The 22,275-nt window shown below is 37.8% G+C and overlaps 2 protein-coding genes across 2 annotated transcripts in view; one reads left to right on the forward strand and one right to left on the reverse strand.

Annotated features, from left to right (window-relative positions):
* The window catches only part of CCNDBP1 (cyclin D1 binding protein 1), a 37,150-nt gene extending 15,188 nt beyond the window's left edge, over nt 1-21,962 (forward strand). The window contains exon 12 of the mRNA XM_026048317.1: nt 21,761-21,962. Within this exon, the coding sequence (XP_025904102.1) occupies nt 21,761-21,801 (41 nt within the window). The 3' untranslated portion in view covers nt 21,802-21,962. The remainder of the gene's footprint in view (nt 1-21,760) is intronic.
* LOC112955038 (protein-glutamine gamma-glutamyltransferase 6-like) lies at nt 1,972-15,707 on the reverse strand. Its single transcript, XM_026048329.1, has 13 exons — nt 15,626-15,707; nt 14,510-14,683; nt 13,467-13,706; nt 13,009-13,127; nt 12,262-12,390; nt 10,997-11,174; nt 10,018-10,153; nt 9,017-9,120; nt 6,822-7,064; nt 5,833-6,177; nt 4,970-5,127; nt 3,468-3,601; nt 1,972-2,128 (listed from the first exon to the last, which is right to left on the reverse strand). The coding sequence occupies exons 1-13, from the start codon at nt 15,705-15,707 to the stop codon at nt 1,972-1,974; spliced, it is 2,199 nt and encodes a 732-aa protein (XP_025904114.1).
* Nucleotides 21,963-22,275: the final 313 nt, after the last annotated feature.

Raw genomic sequence — 22,275 nt, forward strand, 5'->3', positions numbered from 1 at the left:
GCAGGGAGGAAGGGAACAAGCTGTTTTCACTGGTGGCCAGCGACAGGATGAGGGGTAATGGCCACAAGCTGGAGCACAGGAAGTTCCGTCTCCAGGTGAGGAGGAACTTCTTTACTGTGAGGGTGACAGAGCAGTGGAACAGGCTACCCCAGGGGGTTGTGKAGTCTCCTTCTCTGGAGGTCTTCAAAACCTGCCTGGATGCCACYCTGTGTCACATGCTGTAGGTGTGCCTGCTTGAGCAGGAAGGTTGGACTAGATGATCTGTAGAGGTCCTTCCAACCTTAAATATTCTGTGATTCTGTGATAATAAATAGAAATAAATTAAAAATACATAAAAGTACAATAAATATAAATACAGATTTTTTTTTTCCCTGGTAGGAAGTTTCTATCAGGAAAGGCTGAGAGAGCTGGGCCTCTTCAGCCTGAAGAAGAGAAAGGCGAGGGGGGATCTGATAAGGGGATACCTCAAGGGAGGGAATGAGGAGGATGGGGTGGCCTCTTTTCAGTTGTGGCCACTGATGGAGCTAGAGGAAACGGCCACAAACTAAAGCATCAAAAGTTCTCCAGGAACTTATGGAAAAAATTCTTTGCAGTGAGGGTGACRGAGCACTGGAACAGGTTGCCAAGAGAGGTTATGGAGTCTCCTTCTCTGGAGATCTTCAAAACCCACTTGGACGCCGCACTGTGCCACATGCTCTAGGTGACCCTGCTTGTGCAGGGAGGTTGGACTAGATGACCTCTAGAGGTCCCTTCCAACCTTAAGGGTTCTATGATTCTATGAAGGATTCTAGGAATGGTGTGGCTATACTGTGCATTAATTGTAATGAGAGTCTGCATTCTTGCAAGATTGAATGATATTTTGTGAATACAATCACTACCTGAAAGCCTTTTCTGAGGTTTTAGAAGAGTGGGGTATTCACGCTTGCTATCCTTGTTAGACTTAATTAATGGCCACAAAGTTCCCCTCCCCTTTGCCTGGAGAAATCTAAATTCCTGTATGTGTGTACTTGCCCTCTGCAGTCTTCATTCCAGTCTCTCTGACTCGACTAATTCTGACAAGCTTCAGAGTTCTTTATAAGGATATTTGAGGGTGGCAAAACATTGTAGTTGATATAATTAGAGTTCACATGTTTTGAAGATTTTGCTGCCTTTAAATCAAAGGAATTGAAATGAAGTCTCAGTTTCATCTGTATGACAATCAACCTGACACATTGTTTCTGGGAGCAGTTGAGACTGCATTACTTTGCAGTTCTAGATGTTGCAAGGATGAAAGGAGGCAATTGTCCCTTAGAAACATTTGGTTTGTTGTATCTTGTCTTGTCTTTCCCAGGCATGGACATATTGCTGGGATTCAGATGCCAGTGCCATAAAATCTTCCTCATGATTCAGATCATGGATCTGAATAAGGAACTGATCATTCAATTCTAAAATTGATTTAGCCATTTCAGCTAGTTTTTAAAAGGAAAAGCAATAAGATATGATGCTATTAGAATGGCACTTCTAATGATTGGAAAAATAAGATATTATTCAATAAACAATATTATTCACAGTTCCCCTACTGAGATGCATGATTTAGTCATATGTTAAACTAGAAATAATTAATGAATGTAATTCAGTTATATTCAGTGAAGCTTCTGAAGCCAGTCATTTTAAATGTTCTTCCTTGAAAATCTAGTTGCTATCATTATTGTAAGCTTGTAATACTGAAAACTTTCACACTTGACTCTCTCCTTCAAGTTAAGTTATATTATGATTTCCATTAGTAGTTTGATTCCTGAAGATTCATAAAACAGGTTAGGAAATGAAAAAGGTATCATCTTTACAGTATAGCTTATGATAGTTTTTTATTGATTTAATGGTGCACTTTTGATTACATTACTGAATAATTTGTRCTTCTGTGCTCCCGATCGTAACATTTGAACACTCTACCCATAATATAAACCAAGACATAAATGAACTGATGCACAGGTTTTAGCACTGAACAGAAGCCACATCAAGAGTAACAAATCCCTTAATAGCTGAAAAATGAGTGCACACCAAGTCCACCTGAAGCTGCCTGGTTCCAGTCTTGTAGGGGATGATTTCAAATTGAACAGTTGAGCTCTCCATGGGGGCCATTCTTGCTACACTAAAAGAGAGAAGATAATTTGCAGTTCAAACATCCAAGAAATTTGTGCTATGTATTCTTGAGAGACTGCAAATATGAGTTGAGTGTATTTTGAATGAGTTGGGCCTATTTAGCCTGGAGAAGAGAAGGTTGAGAGGGGATCTGATTAATATGTATAAAAACCTGAGGGGTAAATGTAGGGAGGAAGAGGCCAAACTCTTTTCAGTGGTGGCCGTTGATAGGACAAGGGGCCATGGGTATAAGTTGAAACACAGGAAATTCCATCTGCGTGTGAGGAAGAACTTCTTTACTGTGAGAGTGACGGAGCCCTGGAACAGGCTGCCCAGGGAGGCTGTGGAGTCTCCTTCTCTAGAGGTCTTCAAAACCTGCTTGGATGCCACCCTGTGCCACATGCTCTCAGTGTCACTGCTGGAGCACAGGGGTTGGACTAGATTTTCTCTAGAGGTCCYGTCCAACCTTAATCATTCTGTGATTCCCTGTGATTCTGTGAAGATGGTATGAAGAGCCAAGATCAGTAGCTGCTGTGTGTGCATGTTCCTGAAACAGATGGACAGAATCTATCATGTTCACAGCCCTGTCACTACTATCCTTGGTGAAATAACCCAGTTGTAATGGGTATATACTGAAATAGCTGAAACTCTCAATCTCCAGTAGAAAATTAGCAGTTTTAAGATACAGACCTTGTCATGAGGATGGCAGTTACATTGAGTACCTGCAGGATGGTAGGACAGACTATCTTCAAAAGGGCTCAAGTTCAACTGTACACATTATTGCACTTTATTTTTTCTCACACATATTTTCTTGATGCTAGAACTCCCAGTGGAGATATTTTGGAGACTTAAAGTTAAAAGCTTTAAATAATCAGCATAGCATAGAAGAAATGAGAGAACATTTTCTGGCCAGTATGATACCAATAGATGGATTTGTGAATTGTTTCATTAGAGTATATAGGATGGCTTTTCAGTGATTCAGTACTTAAAGGGAAAAAAATAGTCATTTTCTCGTCCTTCAAGATTTGTTTTTTGAATATTTTGCAAACCACAAAGAGAATGATTTTAAAATTTTGCCCTTTACATAATCCAGCCACTAACTACAGTACTCTGAGTTGCATTTTGTCATTCCAGCAGTCCATTTTTGCACTCCCTGGGCATTCTGTGATTCATAGCTCAGCAAGGAAAATGTAAATATATTCTAGTTGATAAGGGGAGAATGCTAACATGGTCATATTTTGTTCCAGCTTAGTGACAAATAAAAGTCATGAGKTTGACAGAATTAAAGAAAAAAATCTTTTATTCCATATTTCCCACCCTAAGAGAACTAGTTATTAGAATTTACGTACTTGATTTTGAGCTGCTCTTTGAGCAGGCCACTGCCTTCCACCTTCAGGACACAGTCTGTCACCATTTCAGATAATGGGTTGGTAAATGTGACTTGAACATTAATTGCCTTATGTACCACAGCTGGACCAAGAACCTATAAAGGGAAAACATTCTGCTCAGCTGCAGCATTTATCTCATTTCTTTTCCCGTGCTCTTTGCTTATTTTTTTTTTTTTTTTCCCATAGCAGGCCACTTTATTACCTTCTTAGGATCTTCTGAATAGGCAGGAGCTAGGAGTTAAAGTATGTACATATGCTCAGGAATTTGAGTTCAGCCTTGATTCAGCCATAAAGAAGAAAAACTACTCTAGAATCAATCCTTATCTTTTAATTAGGCCAGGACACGGTGTTTTGAATGGTATAGTACATGATAGTTGTCAGAGTGAGAACAGGGTAAGAATAYAGTTACTAGCTTGCTATATATGGGTAAGTACTGTGATGATTTAAGTTAGATGGGTATTTGAGGTAGATGGAAGGCTTAGAATTAGAAAATATTGGAGATTTGGTTGGGAGGTTTGAGATAGAAATGAATTGTGGTGTCTGAGTTTTTTTTTTTTTCTTTTTAAAAAAGCCAAATAGCAATAAATCTATTCATAACCTTATTTTGACTAAGATAAGGCAATGTTGGCATATTTCATCATCTTGTGTAGATGTTATACTCAATTAACGTAATACAAGAGAAACAAAACATCCTGGCTGTATTACTCTATCATTAAATATTATGTATTTTGGAAACATAGGTGTTTCTGTCTGTAGAAGCCCAAACCATTTGTGAAATTTATTACTGAAGTAGTTTAGTTTAGATGTCCACCCTAGTGGGCCAGTTCTGCTTCCTGCATGATACAGCACAGAAGGGTATTTACAAAGAAACTAAAACATGGTATTCAGGAACCAGAACCACCAAAAAATCTGATATTAATTCCTATATATATCCTTCCATTTTCTATATGCTACCRAGAATGTAATTTAGGATAGCTGATCTAGTCTGGAGGCTCTGAAAGACACTGAGAGTTACTGTATTCCTTCTGTATTGTTTACAATCCAGCAGACAGGAAGCATTTGATCTCATGTCTGATATAGCATATGAATGTGTTGAAATGACCAAAACAAGCTAAGTTACTTTTAAAAGATTTGCTAGCTTCCAGCTCTAGTTAGTAATCAGTGGAAAAATGGGACAGAGAGAGGTAGGGAGAAAGACAGAAAGAGATATAGAGAGATGATCTTATCTGGAAACAAACTTGGCAAAGAACTTTATCAACAAAAGCAGCTATGCCACAGAGTAGTTTGCTTTAGTGTATTCCATTTCACTTGCATCATAAAGCCTATTACTAAAGCAACATAAAGACAACTCAACATAGAATCACCTTCAAGAAGGATTCACTTCCCACATTCTTTCCCATAGTTTCTAGTTGCTACTTTCCAGCACTTGCCCTGCTGAGGATGCAGAAGAGACCAGCACTTACCTTGATGGTGATGAAAGGATCCTGAAGTATAATATCTTTTTCCACTAGAAGTGAAGCTTCCTGTTTGGGTTCACACACAGCAGTCACTAGGATCTTCCTGTCATCTCTCAAAGAGTTTTTATACTGGGAGTAAGAGATCTTGAATGAAATCTCTTTCACTGGAATTCAAAAGAACCAGAATTTCCTCATTTTCTACTCTGTGTGTGTGTGTGTGTGTGTCTAAGTACCATCTGAGGTATCTGTATCTCTAAGTAGCTCTTAGTAGAGGTATCTCAAAGTACTATTTGAGGTATATATTTCTGTATTTTAAGGAGCAAGGATGCTATCGCCTTGGGATGTCCATTTGTGGCTGTTGACAGTCTATAGACAGAAATTATGCTTAAATGTGACTCACACTTACACTGACATCAAATGCTAAATGATAAACTACAGCTCAGAAGTTGGGCAAATTGGTGGACAGATATCTGTGGCAAACCTTTCTAGCAGCATTTTGATGAATCTGAAAAGGGATAGGCTTATGTTTCCTCCTTTCATTTTTATTTTTACTGTGCTCAAGAGGAGCTGGTAGCTGAGTAGTGGTGCGTTTCTCTTCATTGTCTGTTAGCAGAAAAGATAGTAATATAGACCTAACTTGCTGTGCTAGATCAGAAAAAATGTCACTGAGCTAAGTCTTTTCTGACTGTGCCCAAAAGTAAACACTTAAAAACAGAGCAAGTATATGGGATTCTCTTAACTTGAATAGCCCTAATCTTCACCTATTATCAGGTCATGCACTTTCTGATCCATATATGATTTATATGTGATTTTGTCACAAATCAAAGCTCTGACTTATTCTGAGTTGTCATAAAATTAAAATTACCTACCTTCTTCAGGTCTGAGTTTAATAAGTCTAGACCATTGCAAAATCTCTGCCTTTGGTTTTCTTGTGTAGAGAATGGCTGAAGCCCTCAGTTTAATCTTTATAGTCTTGAAATCTGAGATCAAGTTTCTGAGTGCCAAGGTAATGAGGACATCTTGGCCRATAACAGGAGATGCATTGAGGATGAACTTCCCTGAGATACTTGGCTTTCTTGCAGACTCTGTCATATTTCGTCTCTGTGCTACAGAAGATCGTGGTCTACGTCTTCTAATTTTGGTTCTTCTTCCAATACTTCTCACACCAAGGAGCTTCAGTGCTTTTTTATATACCTGCCTTTCTTTCAAGGATCCTGCTTTAAAAGATAGCATGGTGAGATTCTGTACATGCTGAGTGTAGAGCCAAGAGGACATCATTCTGAGGAAGCTAAAGAGGGCAGAGGTGCCTGAGAGGACGAAGTGTGGTCCTAACCAAAAGGCTAACTTTGACACAAAAGCAAGTGTAGGCACATGTGAAGCCATGAAGGCTTGGAAGTTAAAGTTGCCTGTTGGTTTTAGTTAGCAGCTCATGGGCACCTCATGGAAATTGTGATCAGTAGCAAGATAACTCCTGAGAGAATTTAGTTCTTCTGTATGAGTTTGGGGAATTTCCCTCTGCTTTGAAAATGAAAAGGGGAAAAAATCTGACTTGTGCCAGTCTCTCCAGAATACCTATTGCTGCATGTCATAACAGACTATTGTAACCATCTGATTAGACCTGCTGGGACAGAATGTATTACATAAGTAACTTGGACTGTGTATTGAATAAATTAATATTTCACTGTGAGTCATAAAGTCCAGATTTACTCATCATCAGTAAATGAACCATGAGACATTGAAAATTCACAATTACTCCAATGCAGAAGAGGCAAATTAAATCAATGATCCCTCCAACAGAGGCCTAAATCCTTGTCAATTCTGGCTATCAATATTAAGACAACTGTAGTAAAGACTTTACCTTCTGGGTATTTGTAATTATCAGTGATATCCACACGGGATTTAGTGCCCACTGCTTTGGTGCTGATAGATTTTCCAATCTTCCTAGTATCAGAGTAAATTCTCTCCTTCCTTTTATTGCTATAGCAAATCCAAGTAACATAGTCAGCATTCACTTCTGCAAACACGAATGAACTATCATAATCCAGGTTCACATCCCCTTCCTTAATGGCTCTGGTGGAGGCAGGACCACACTGAAATATTCCTATATTAGACAAAGAGAAATTAAATGACTGCCTGCTGTGAAAGAGTAGGTACGGCCCACAAATCCTCACATTGACAGTAAGACGGAGAGGTAGTTGCTCCAGACAATGTTTGAATGAAGTGCCCAGTTTCAGGATCTGTGCATTACGCTAGTAACAGCTCTATCAAAAGCTAGAAGCACAGAGGAGATAGTAAAGTTGTGAGCTGCGTGAAATGTTCTAATCCTCTAAAGTTTGCTCGGTTGTCTAGTGACAGCAAAGGAGATGGTGTGAGTTGCATCAAAAATACAATCAGAGATGTGACTGATCAATGATGTACATGTGTGGAAAAGAAACAGGAAGTTAAATTTGGTAAAATGCATAGCAGGGAATGAGAAACAATTGATCTAGACTTTGGAGGGTTTAAGATGGCTAAATAAATGAATCTTTTGATGGGGGTCATAATACTCAATCCATGAGGCTGTGTTTGTATTAGTAAATAAGCCTGAGCCAAGGTGTGAACTCAAGTGCTGGCCRATGGTCATCTGTGCTGTTTACTTGCTAGAAAGCCTTTTAGCATGGATTTCTGCCTCACCTCCCCCGCTGCCCTTGCTAATGAGCAGTCTTTCACACAGCAGCTGTGAACAGCCCAAGGAGTGGGACAGGCCTGAGTTTGTTCCCAACACGCAGTGCTGTTACCCTGGTCTGGGAAGAAGTAGCGTTTAGTTCTGTGGACAAAAGCCATTTGATGCCACTAGATTTCAGAACCAGAGAAGAGTTGATGCCCTCTTTAATTTAGTCTTTTGTATGTATGTTGGATTGCTGAATGCCRCAGGTACATTTTTTTTGAATATCTTTCTATCTCAGTGGGTTTTGTACAGGCCATATAGTATATCTTATTTTTTACTATAATGTCTTTGATTTGACCTTGTAATTACAAGCTGTAGCTACTTTACCTAGCAGCTTACTAACAAGATTATTTATTTATTTATTTATTTATTTATTTATTTATTTATTTATTTATTTATTTATTTATGCTGCTAAACCCACCATTGCAAACAAGAAAATCTAATTGCAACTATGTGTCCCTGTGGCAAAGAAAGCCAAGAATAACCCAAGCTATATCAACAAGAGTATTGCCAGGAGGTGGAAGGAAGCGATTTTCCCTCTCTACTCAGCCTACTCAGGCCACTTTTGGAGTCCTGCATCCAGTTCTGGGCTCCAGTTCAAGAGGTTCCTGTTGATACCAGAATGAGTCGAGACAGGAAAACAATGAAGGAGCTGCAACATCTCTCCTAAGAGGACAGGCTGAGAGAGCTGGGTCTGTTCAGCTTGGAGAAGAGAAGGATTGGGTAGTATCTTATCTATGTGCATAAATACCTAATAGGAGAGCGTAAAGAAGACAGAGCCAGGCTCTTTTCAGAGATATTCAATGAAAGGACAAGAAGCAGTCACAAATTGAAACACAGGAAATTCCATTGAAATGTAATAAAAAACAAACCAACAAAAACTCCTTACTTTTTTTACTGTGAAGGTGGTCGAATACTGGAACAGGTTGCCCAGAGAGATTTTGGATTCTCCAGCCTTGGAGATATTTAAATCCTATTCATGCTATCTCCTATTTGGAGATACTCACGCCCTGACTGGACGCCCWGAGCAACCTGCTTTGAACATGCATTTGGATTAGACAATCTCCCTTCTAGCCTCAGCTATTCTGTGTGATTTTATGATTCTGTATAATGCTAGGAGCTAACAAAACCAAGGATGAGTGAACTGAAGTTGCATTGTTTAGATATGTTTATATATTTAGGGACTCCAGAGGCCAAGAGAAAGGCAGTCTACAGAAGATTGATTTGGTTATTGCTTTCCCCATGTGACCAAATTAATGGTATGTCTACAAGGAGCGGTCAGAAGAGAGTTAYCTTGCAGTTACAGTAAGAATATTTACAGTTTTTTAAATTTACAACAATGTTACCTTTGCTTCTTTCCTGGGGAGTTGCATCCAGAACCTGCCACCCATCATAAAAAGAGCCAAGATCTCTTCTGATGAACCAGCTTTCATTCCAAACATGAAAATTCCTGTAAGGGAAGGAAAATAGAGAATTCCTGACTAATCAAATTCATTCAGTATCGAATATTTGATGTATTTTTGTGGAATGCAAGAAATGATAGTAGTCAAGTCAATGATAGTTCCTCTGTGGATAAGCCAAGTCTTTTCTCCTTTATTGARTATCCCTTTCCCCCCTCTTCCATTTCCCCCTTAGCCATCACCCCCATTCTTACCAAATCTGGACATTCCAGAACTAAGGTGTATAGTTGAAAGTCTCCCATGAATATTACTTATTAATTAATATTCATATTCACCATTGTTTTTTACTTCATATGACCCTTGCTCCATTCAGTCCACATGGTATAGGGTGCTCAGTGAAAGAATCACTAGTACATACAGATACAATGCAGATGTGCAGTGCAGTAGTTTCTGCCTASTTTTTTTTTTGTCAAAAGCATCATTTTTAACAGAAAGCTTCTCTGAGATGGGAGAAAATCCACTTCTTCCTAAGTTATTTTAAGGTGTGGGGTGAAATTTTTCTCTTCTGTAGTAAATGCATTACCTTTATTTTGGTAATTGCTCTCTGTTGTGTAAGGGATGTGTGATGATAACAGTCATGAAGATTACACGTTGTGTCATGATAAACAGTGAGTGTTTAGCAGAGAAGCTGAGTCTAAAGCTTTTTAGAAGCCATATTAGAAATATAGATTAAATAGAGATGGTGCCAAGGGTCTCCACTATTAAGTCTTCAGAATAATGAAACCGACTCCATCATGCTTTCCTGAACCTGCTCTGTTCATTCTTTGCTACAGCATTTAATGTCTGCCACTGGGAACATAAGGCTGGGTGGGGTTTTCAGGAATGTAATTCCAAATCTTGTGGTTAAATGAAAATAGAAGAAATATTAAGAAAATGTTGATATTTACCACACACTGTCTTCATTCAAGTACAGGGTCTTTCCAGAAATGTCAATGCATTTATCGATGCTCAGATTTATATTCGTATCATGGGCAGAGTTAAAGTTTGTAATAACACGGGTAGGTATTCCCAAGGATCTCAGGACTGCAATATATAACACCAGTAAACCTACTTTACAGACATTTAGAAAGTATTTCTGTCTTTTCTTTGGCAAAATAGTTTAGTATACATGCTTTCAGAGGGGAAAGAACCCCTCAGAAAATCCCCTCTTAGATATGCTGCAGGGATGTGACATAGTTGTTATACACAATTGTTCATGTGAAAGTTCCATTTGCATGCTGTTTTTAGTTGCCATGTTCTTTTCTTTATAAAAAGAGTTAGATTCACATACTTATTTTAATCTTTCATCCTTCATTTTATTCTCTAATCCCCTCCTTTTGTTTGTTTTTGTTACCTACTTTTTGCTCTTGTTCTCTAGAACATACTTGTTGACTGCATTATTCTCCCTCTGTGTTTTTCCAAAGGGATTCTTGTCTCTCAGAGCAGTTCAGAGCTAAGCTGAAATGCTTCTCCTTGCTTGCAGCTCCTTTTACAAGCCCTCAGAATGGTGATTTGTTTTGGTATCACAAAACAGCTAGACACAACAGTAGAAAAGTTGCATCTTAAGGAGGCAGACCTACCCAGAGCATTGATTTTCTCAGAATCATACCAGCTATGAAACCAGCTTTGAAAGAGCAAACCTAGCTCTTTCTATCAGCTAAGCTTGATAAACAACTTTGCAGCTTGTTTGATGATTTGTGGCAGTAACCCGCAATATCACCACCTATGGCTGATTAACATGGAAAATAACCCTTCGGACAAGGAGAACATAGGATCTTCACTTTGTCAAACCTGCAGCAGCTTCCAACAATAGTATGGCAAGTTTAAAACTATAGGAATCCTAATAAGCTTCCTTTTTGATAGTATTCTTCTTCCATTCAAGTATACCTGTGCACATTACTCCTGCAAAGACCCAGCATTGACCGTATCGTACAGGCTTGTATCTCCCTCTGTACCACTTTCGAAGAATGCTCACACTTCCACTCCATTGCAAGGGATTGGTTCCTGAGCAGTACTTTCCATTCCACTTCCCTTGCACCACTCCTTTTTCATCATTGCTGTTAACCTGCAAGAGTCCTTCTCATGAATGAATTACAACATTTATAGCAAAAGAGGGAGAAGGAAAGAGAAAGAAAGTGACCCAGTGCATATCACAAGTTTCTTTGTTTGAGACATAGTGTTACTCAAGTGCAGCAATTGGATCAAATCCAGGTCAGGCTGTAGTCTAATATTCAAAACTGCCTTGCTTTTCAGTAAAAATGTCCCAAATGTGGTGACTACTATCCTATTTAAATAAAGTACATATTTTTTCTTCTCCCCTTAAACAAAGTAGTACTGCCAATTWGAGCCTGACTTAAATGTGCCTGTGTTGCAACTCTGAATATTTTTGCTTTTGTTTGCTTTTTGTGTTTGCTCAAGTGTGTTATATGTGGTCGTGTGTATTTGTGCATATCTATCGTAGAGGCCCACTTAAGTTTTGTGTGTAATTGCATAGAAAACAGTAAGTTTTTTTTAAAATGATGAATTTTTTTCTTTAGTATTTGGAATTTCAGTAATTTTGTAAGTCTAAGTAAAGTTATTTACTTAATATTGAAATTGCTTAAAGAGAGTGCTGTCTGGAAAGGCAAAAAGGATAACATTTACAAAAGGAATCTCAGATAAGGAATTTGGTAAGGCAGGTATTATATATAAAACAGAAAAATTTTTAGTTGCCTAGTTATGTATCTGTAGATGTGTGAGGATGAGGAAAATRTAACTGTTTGTTGAAGGAAATGCATAAAATTTTACTGAAAGAATTCCCTTTAACTGAAGTATATTAAATGCAGCCGTACAAATACTTGTTTTCAGAAATATTTTATGCTTCTCAAGATATTTGAAAAGCATAGCAAGTTATTTCAGAATGGACACAGAGCTTCCAAATCAGTGAGCACATCTAAGTACATGAAGAATTTTTTCAGTTGTGCCCAAACTTGTGGGGAGAATTTAAATGACTTTTGAAGCATCTTTCCTTGAAAAAAAAAAATCTCTATTTTTCCTTTCCTATAGCAATTTTGTGCAGAGGGAGTATAAAATCCTATAAAACATTGAGGAGTTTCAAAACAGATTTTTCTTAGTCAATGCATTGTACAGTTGTAAGTAATCAAGCATGTTACCATAGCGCTGATAACTCTGCTCACATAGATAGGATTGTTTCTGTTGGATACATCAGTGGCAGGATCTTGGCGGTGGTTCAGGCTTCGATCCAACATAGTCAGAGAGATATCAAGGATATCCTCTTCAAACTGAGAGGAAAACAAGTAATTTATTTTAAAGGTTAATTTTATTAATAGAATCAAGGACAATGTTGGTCAGGCTTTTTCTGCACTGCTAAAGAAAACAGGACCAGGGAGAAAACACAAGCAATAGACTGCTGACTCTCTGTAGTATTTAATAATTAGCATATTTACAAGCATAATTTGGGGCCATACCAGCTAGCAGTCAACCAAGACATTGCTCAGATATGGCCTGGTGGAACAAACAAGACCACTCAAGGTTTTGTCTGTGTAGGCTTTGCATCCTTTCAGCATCCTTCTGTACCCTAACATATTTACTTCCCCTGATGACCCCTGATGAAAGCATCGCTATCATGGGCTGCCTTCACAGTATATCAGTGAAAAAAAAAAAAGATTGTTTTGTATTTCTTTTATTTCTATACTAACTATACTAACTAAATGGCACAGAGAGAGAAATTATTCAGATGCTGATATAACATAATGATAACTGATACATGGAGATTAAAAGAAAGTCAAGAGTGAAAGAGKAATGATGAACTCTTATGAAATAATGATTCTGTCTCCTCAAGACCCTCACCCATCCACCATTCTTATTTTTAAAACATCAGGAACTGGCAGTGTGTTTACCTGTCCATAATTCCATGCTTCTTGCTGGATATACTTTTCCAGTCCCTGAAATATGATACCACTGTCATTCAGAATATACTCATGTCGCTCCTTTTCATTAGCCATGTAGACATCATCATCTAGAAATAGAAAGAGACAAGTTAACTGAAAGAACTGTTATTTTCTTCAAACTTGGAATCTGTTTTCACTGGATGTTCTGTGGAGCAGGTCAGGCTGCCTCAGCATTCAGATTCAGAGCTGTCCCACTATCCCTGTTTCCTGTCTCTACTTACAGTCCTAGCAAGAGGCTGGATCTTCAATGTACTCCAAAACTGAAAAAGGAATGAGAACAAGATCCTTGATGTTGAGCAAAAAATCATTCTGTAGCTGTCATTGACTGGTATGTGCTTTACTGTGACTCCAAGATTTCCTGACTGAGACAATGAGTTATATTAAGGACATGATATGTTAAAACATACTTGGACACCAGGGATTGAACAGTAGCACAAACTGGCCCAAGAGTGTAGAAGAGGCCTTGTTGCAAGAATTAATCTGAAGTACGAGCTTGTATCTTCCGATGACAGCATTCGCTGGGCTGGATATCGTGAAGGTCATGCAGCCAGGCTCACTAGGCTCTTGGATGGCACTCCAGCCACTGCTACAATCCTCAGAAGGATTAAATACGGCCTTAGTCTGTTGTGATTCTGCTGGTGATGGTCCTGCCAGAGAAAACAGGAGACAGGAATACTGAGTGAGAAAAGCGAGTGCTTATCAGAGGGAAAGTGAGAATCTCAGTTCATTTTTTGGGTACATTGAAGGATTGTGGTTTACTAAACCATGTTCATTCAGTGTAAATGAGCTTCAGTATGCAGAGTTGCACTATGCAGTCCTTTGTGCTAAATGCATGACCCACTAAAGATGAATATGCCCATAATCATTCTAGCCCATAAGCAAGTCCTTGCTCTGAAAACCTGACAGTTTAAAAATACCTAGGCAGGAAGGGGCATACATTCAAATATGCATTTCATTAAGAGTTAGCAGCTCCATGAGCTGTTTTTTTTGGAGAAGCCTTCTGGGAAGAAACAGACATCAGTCTTATCAAATGGGGTCATGTAGGCTGTTCCAGAGATAGTGAACTCTGAGTAGAAGGCATGAAGATAAACAAGTGGAGTGTAAACAGGTGAGGGGGAGTGGCAGGAGAGCAGAAAAGCAGGTGATGATCGTTTGGGAGAGACAGAGACCACGGACAGCATGAAGATATCTTGCAATATAACAAGTAGGTTCTTAGGAGAAGTCCTTAATGATTCCTTTAACTGTTTTTCGCCTTAGGGTATAGACTCAACTTTCAAATGAGAGACCCTAATCTTTGCAAGCCTACAGACTAAAGTTAATGAGACCTGAGAATGACAGGCTCAACAAGGTTTAAGTCATTCAGGAATGAGCCATATAGAAAACTGTAGGGTATAGGTGGTTTGGGAGCTGGAGTAACTTGTATGTGAGGTAAGAGCTTTGGAAGAATTACCTGTGCTTGCAATAAATATAAAGTTGTCTGCAGACTGTACATTTGTTTGGAAGTTCAGGGTGATAGTAAAGTTCTGTCCTCTCCTCAAGATTGCTTCTGTACTGCTGTAGTCAGATGTGTGATGTGCTGCTTTATTCTGTTTGGAGTGCCAGTTGACACTTGTTGTTTTGAGGGCTAGAAAGATGCAAGGCAATCTAATTAGGACCATTGTTCCTTTAAACTTCTTTTATCTTGTTTGCTTACTTAATGTTAGCCATTTTATTGTGTTTACTAGAGTTATCTGTACATGAGCTATGAAAATACAGCAAAATCCACTGTTAAAATGTTATTCAAAAAAGTGCAACAACAAACAAGCTGGTAATCTTTTTTGTGGTTATCTGAGACAGAAAAAGCCATCCATTTGTTGAATCTGTCTGTCATGCACAAATTCTTATCTAAAAACATTTTTTTTTAAGTCTGAAGAGATGATTCTGTTTCATGATGTTTCTGCTTCTTTTATGCAAGATCTCTATTTYTCAAAAATGCTTTACTGCTGTGCAGAAAAAAATATCAAGACTTTCATGACTCAGTATATGCCTGATCCTGGAAACATGGTATGAGAGATGATGAATGCAAAAACAGTTATCGTCATGGTCAGTCTTGCAAGTTCACTTGTTATCTTTTACTTAATTTATGGTCTTGGTGCTTGTAGATGGGTTTTATTTCACACTCCGGAAAAAAATAGCTTTGTCAGGACATGATGGTAGAATTAAGAGAGGAAAATCCCGAGGCAGTGCTATGTTGCATCAGGATAAATGGTTACCTGTATTTAAAAAGGAGCACAAAATACAGATTGCAAAAGGTTCCACCACAACTTTTTCTATGATCAATAAGAAGAGGGAGTGGGGCGAGGTGGAGAGTGGGGAGGAAGAGAGAACAAGACAGAGGAAAAAATGGATCAATCTATGCACATGTATGTACTTAAGATGTGTACTTCCCTTGTTAAGATGTCACAGAGGGATTTCATTTGAAGAAAATTTTCTGCTGGGACTAGAGCATGGTAACTCTTTGGAGACATCATGGCAACACTTCTGTTATTTCATTGAAGTAACTAAGAGGAGTTGGTTTAGTACCAACCTTCTTTTTTTATATCCAGCTTTTTGTAAGAAATATCAATGTGCGCGTGCAGTTTCAAGGCTGCAGCAAGTCCGTTTCCCATAGTCTGAGATACTTTCAGTTAAGTGAAGGATCTTTGTCTCAGACAAGGTCTTTGTCACCTTTTTTAAAAACAAACCCCACAACAACAAGCAAACTTTGCAAAGACTTTGATAGGACCCGTGATTCAGTGGTGTGATTTAAATGGCTAACTTTGTTTGTATTGTGAATTTATTTTCCTGACTTAAATATGCTTTATTGAAGAGGGCCTGAATAAAACAGCAGTCCTTTCAAGAGAGGAATAACAGACAAGATGTACAACAGAATAAAAGGGAACACCTAGAGAAGTAGGAAGGAGAAAAGAAGGCTGTAGGTACCACTGTTTATCTCTAAGAACTTGCTGTGTTCATGTTTTGACATTTCTCTGTGCAAAGTCAATAGTTAGAAAGCTATGGCTAATCGCTTACCCAGCTAATAAGTAAACTTTGAGACTACACTTAGAAGCCTACAAAAACAAAGGGTTGCTTCTAAAAATACTGAGCCTCATGCACACAGGATTGTTGTCACTTGTTACCTCTAACAGAAGGCTGTAGCTATGATAGAAAATATGCTGAAATTAGAGTGTAAATAAGCTTTGTCTGTCAATTATTTGACATGTCTGTTTAACTATAGATCTTCCTAGTTAGTCTGGGATTGAGAACATGTACAATGCTGTGCACAGATATAATTTGGATTGACTTTCTATTGAGAAGCACTCAGGCTAACAGTTTAACTTTGCTGCAAAGTGGACATGGGAATCGAGAGGCCACCAGATGACCTGTCCAAGGACATTTATAATTTCAGTATAAGAGAAGGATTAGAATCTGGGCTTTCTATGTGGCAGTTTGATGCTAAAATCATTAGCCAACAGTGCATCTTCAGTGGGAGCAAAATGACTGTACAGAATAGGTAGGCAATGAATACGTTAGAKAATTTGTTTTCTTGACTAATTTTTCATTGTAACAGAAAAAAATAGAATCTAAAGGCCCATGAGATCAGATAAGAAAATAAATTCTACTAGACCAAACCATAAATGTATTTAATCTAAAAAAGAGCTATTTTCTCAAGAGAACAGTTTAATTTATCCTATTTCCTCAGCAAATATCAAATATGAATGATGTCCGGAGCAATCAAGCTATGTTTTCAACTTACCAGCCATAAGTTTTCTTTCTTCTTTTCCACACTTGTGAGTAGTTCAGGTTATGGATACAAAACTGTGCAAGAACACTGAGTCCTTTTCCACCAACATTGATAATGAAAGGCTTAGGACTCTTTGAATCCACTAAATAAGATAGTCTATACCAGCTGGGTGTGACCTGTGGTTCCTAGATACTGTTGTTGTAGCAACCTCCTACACGTGCATCCTACTTAAAACTACTTTAACTGCATAATCTTGAATATGCTTATTTAAAGTTGGTGGATGACYGAGAAATGGTGATTAACATTAGTCTGGTATCTCAAGTATGAAAAGAAGAAAATATCCCATGTGAAGAGAGGAAAATATCCCAAATGAGATCTAATGAAGGACATATGATCTTTAAATGACAGAAGATATTTAATTTTGGATAATACAGTTTGTTTTCAGTTTGCATTTTTGAAGACTATAAGTATAGAGCATAGGGTAGGTATATGCAAATATCCCATACATATTCTTCAACTTGGGTGTATGAGAAGTGGAGTAATCTAAGTGGACTTGTAATATATTGGTGTTGCTGTAACTCAGTAGCATAGTGACTTTGCGTGGCACAGTCCACATAAATAAAGACAGGCATACCTGAAAATCTTCCGTGTGATGATGATGTGCTGAGTTGTGCTGCTTTGATTATATGTTGCTGACATGATTACTCCCAATACACAAAATATATTATTACAAGTAATGTGGATATTGAGTGGGCATGGATAGACACTCACCAGTGCATCAGGGATCTCTATTCAGTGGAGTGTTTATGTTCKGACTAATTATTTTTGTTTAGGGTTTGGAAATCGTAATGTATACATGCATTTTGTCTCCAGTCATTTGGCATGACTTCTTGAGTTTGGCCCTAGTGGAAGCTACAGAGCTATTCTTCTGGTGAGAGCCCTGCCCACTCTAATTACAGATGCTCTCTTCTCCAGTGTTTAAGCTTTCTCATGGTCTTTCCTTCTTCACCATGTCAGGACTTACCTAGAGATGTGCACTGCCAAATTGTCATGAGAGGAAATTGCAAATTATTCTGAACTTATGGTGAACTTTTGTTTCTTGTGAAACTTTTGTGGAACAAGAGATGCAGTGTGGGGGTCATGTCCCAGACTGTCAGGAACTACAGGATTGTAGTCTCTTAGACAGCAACTCTTTAGATTAAATACTTGACAGCATTCACATTCAAAGCTCTGACCTTGTTAATTCTAGTTTTAACTTTGTTCAAGTAGGACCAGCAACTTAACTCTTCAGACTTGACAAAGATTTTCTTACTCGTTACTGTTTCTCAGCATAATTCTGAAGTGTGGTCAGGTAGTTGCTATGCACTGGTCATTCGTTAGTTGCTGCTGTCCCTGGAGAGGCTTCATTGCCTGGAGTAAGAAAGAAGCCTTGAATGGTTTGTGCACTTGGATGTGATCTGGTATGCAGCAATGTTAAAGTTGGAAAGCCACAGAAGATGTGGCTTCTCAATCCATGTGCAAGCACCATGGTAGGTGTGTGCAGGATGGGCTGTAGGTGATAGGGTTTGAGTTTGAAGTTAAATGTGCCCCTTGTCACCTGGGCAAAAGATGTTATCTTGTTTTGCTGGAATTCCATATTAATGCAAGACTCTGATTTCTATGCTTTGGGCAGTTTGGTACTTTCAAATTACACAAGAATTTATTTACTGATTTGCATCTTTACATCTGTGATCTCTTCTGTGACAGGTCTGTGCCTATTTGTTGCATAAATGTTGTTTTTATGAGCAACAGACATTACTTTTGTCTAGCCCTTTTATGACTATTTCKATTCATAGAGCTATAGGTGGCACAAAATACAGAAATTAAATGAACAATGGAGACTTTTAAGTAAGAAAAGTATAAAATTCAAGAAGAGATTCCTCAGTTTTCTGATTTCTCATAATATTTCTATTGAATATACACTTAATACCAAAAATGCAACAGTTATTTGAATGTTTATATTTATTCATAGCAAATTAGAATAAGAACAGAAAAGAGATTGAGTATTATCTGCTGGAGAAATCAAAACCTGGAGCTTAATACGATGAGTAGATTTGATTAAAACAATAAATCAATATTTCTATGAGGAAGAGGCTTCATTTTTTCTAGAGAGGAGGTCAAAAAAGATGCACACTTAGAAACTATTAATTAAGCACTGTGAAAGCAGGAGAATTAATTCTAATGCAATGTAAAAGGTTGCCTGTATTTGTGGAAAACTTCTCGTTGTCATCACTGTCCCTATGCATGAGAAAATATCTTGTCATTGTTAATACAGAAAGATGAAATTGTCTCTATCACATTATGCAGGTGCTACTGCAATGGTTACGAATCCTTTAACGTGCGAGAACTTGTCACAGGAGAAGTCTACTTGCATCTGTAAGGGCCCAGTTCTGCGAGGGGTGAATTCAAAGTAAATTCTTGATCTCTCTCTCGGTGCTAGTCCYGCCAGACTGAAAAAAAAAAAAAAAATCAATTAATTTGGGTTTGCATTGTCTTTCCTTGATATGCCAAAGAAATAGTGATACCTAAGAGTTGCGGCACCAAAGGGTTGCTTGATATCCAGCCTTGTTTTCTGAGAATTATTTAGATCTGGGTTTTTGAGCAGACTAAGAAACAGGAGAAGACAGCAGAGTCTATTTACTCTTCAATAGAAAATGAAAGGTAGAAGTACGACCTGGAGTTGAGTGCAAGGTTAGATAATCAATCTAGAAATTTAGAACAGGAAAACTCTGATAAAGGTCKGTTCTTTGCCAAGTGCCTGCTTGGCTTATGTCTATTTTGTTCATAACTTGATTTTTCTAATGACCAAAGTGCTTTGTTTTGTTTCTTTTTTGACATGACTTGGTAATTCAGAGGAAATGATTTATAAGGCCCCTCACAGGAATAGTGTTTTCCATATTTTATGAATTATCATGTTCAGAAATTTCCATCCATTTCACTGGGCATGAATTATCATGTCCAAACTCTTCAGGGCTGCAGCAAATCAGAATGTTTCATTATGAAACAAATTTCATGAAATATTTTATAAAGTTAATCGATAAAGAAGCAGAATCCAGGGGGGRAAAAAAGAAAAAAAAGTTAGAATTTTTTCTTCTTATGTTCCCAAAAGGCAGCTTATTTCCTACTTTAAAGAAAACAGCAACTCCTTGTTTTGGATGAAAGGAGGGAAGCTATGGCAGAGTCATACTTGTGTGTTCTAGTCAGACTTATTTCTATGTTTCAGGTCATTGTACTTAAAAACAGAAATATGAAGCAAAGCAGTAGAAGGAATATCAAAGACGCAATTTGCTTGTCTAGAAAGGAATAAATTAGCAGTTTTTTAGTTCTCAGAGAAGATCTTGGGTGGAAAAAAACAAACAACACATTATTGTGAAATGGTGATTTCTCAATTTGTATTTTGTGGTATTTTTATTTTCATAAACACAACACGTTTTGTAATAAAGTTGACTTAACCATGATTTTTTTTTTTTTTTTTTACTGAGAAACTAATCATGGTATTTGTCATGTTATAAGCCCTAAGTAAATGCTATAGCTTTTACTTACTGTATCTTGACCTGTTGATTCATCAAAGTCACTAGTAGTACACAGCTGTTCACAGGTTCAGGGAGGGGATTGGCATACGAGATCTCTAGAGTAACAGCTTTGTTCACTACAACCCGCCGAGGAATCTAAATGACAAAGACACATTTCTGATTGTCCACTGTGTTAGACTTTTATGGAGTCACATTTCAGTGGTACTTTAAGCAGATTGTCGCTTATATTTGAGGATAAATAAAATATAGGTAGGAACAGTGGAATTTAATCACACTTGGTATGCTTTTTCTAGAGCTTGAAGCTGGATTTAGATTATGTAAGTAGTGTTGTTCATATATATGTAATCATTTATATGTAAATTTCAGTGAAATAGAGACCTCATTGCGTATCTTATATGCAGTGGCTTGCTTGATCGTTGGCTTGCTTGGCTTGCTTGATCTTTGGCTTGCTGCATGTAATTTCTTTGTTTTTCTCTGATATGGATAAATTGGAGTTACATGCTCAAGTCTTTATTTTGAGGAAAAAGGAAAGTCATCCAAAGGCAACTAAAATGTTTGCYGGTAACTTAAATAAAACTGCAATAAAAATAGAGACATTTCTGTAAACACAAAGAAATTGCACATGACTGGGAAAGAAAGAAGGTAACGGCTGTTCTGAAGACAAGTGGGCAGATTCAGGCAAAGCTTCAAAACTGGTCTCTCGCTTGCATTCCCATTTTGAGGAAGCTTACTTTCTTAAATTAAACAGGCAGAACTTTAGAGCCATATCTGAAAGGCTGTAGGTTGCTTTCATGCATTTTTATCCTCACATTCTTATCTTCTGTTACGAGCTCCAGGAGATCCCTTTAGGTCATTAATGTCTGTTCAGGACAGCAGCGAGAGAGCTATTTACCTTGATAATAATGTTTGTGTCCTCCAAAATGATTGTCTTCTCTACCAGTAGCTTTATGCCATGCACGTTCATGACTTCACACAAAGCAGTAACTTGGATCCTTTTGTCAGTAGTCAGATATTTTCCGTAATAAGTATAAGGAATCCTTAACCGAATATGTTTCCCTGGAATTCAGACATATATTTAAAAAACATTAGATTCCAGTAAAGAATGCTAAAGGTGAGACAGTTGTTGTGAGGATCTCTGAAATTATGGAAGAGAAGATAGGACAGCTAGTGTCTGTGTACATTTCTCCCTTGTAGGACCGGCTGTGAATTTCCCACTGCTAGTGGTCCTTTTCTGTTAAACAAACAAATAACCCCAGAATTTTGTCATAAAACTAAGGGCATCTGCTCATCTGTATTTCACTAGATYGTCTCTATGTATTTCTTATAATTACAAGAAAAACGTTTTTTTGTCTGTTCCCTCCTATAGCCTATTTATTTTACCATGGTCAAGAAGAAAGTTCAAATTGAGATTTGGAGACCTTTAGGAGCAACCTGCTCATCAGGTCAGCTGCTTATTGTCTTAGTCCTACAACCTTTCTACTGTGCGTGGAGAAGAACTCTATGTCTTTGCAGTCCCTGGGGATGAAAAAAAGATTCGTATAATATTTTTTATTAGCTTTGTCTCTTTTGAGAGAAATGTATGGAATTTCACTCTAATTTTTTCTTAATTTTTATTAAACTCCTCAATCTTGCATGTAAAGTGCCAAAAAGCATGTATTGGACTTTCTTATTTCTTTCAAGAGTAAGATGTTTTCTGATAACTGCAATAATCACCACAGATATGTACCTGAGTATGATATTGCTTCTGGGGCTATAGTATAGATGTGGCCTTTTCAGAAGAAGAAGAAGAAAAAAAAAACAACTAGTAAAGTGTAGTAGTAAACATTCCTGTTAAAAGATAGGACAAGTAGATATAGATATGATATTGATGTTTCTCCCTTC

Source organism: Nothoprocta perdicaria, unplaced genomic scaffold (assembly GCF_003342845.1).
Source record: "Nothoprocta perdicaria isolate Ctin4 unplaced genomic scaffold, notPer1 scaffold_530, whole genome shotgun sequence".
Classification (NCBI taxonomy): domain Eukaryota; kingdom Metazoa; phylum Chordata; class Aves; order Tinamiformes; family Tinamidae; genus Nothoprocta; species Nothoprocta perdicaria.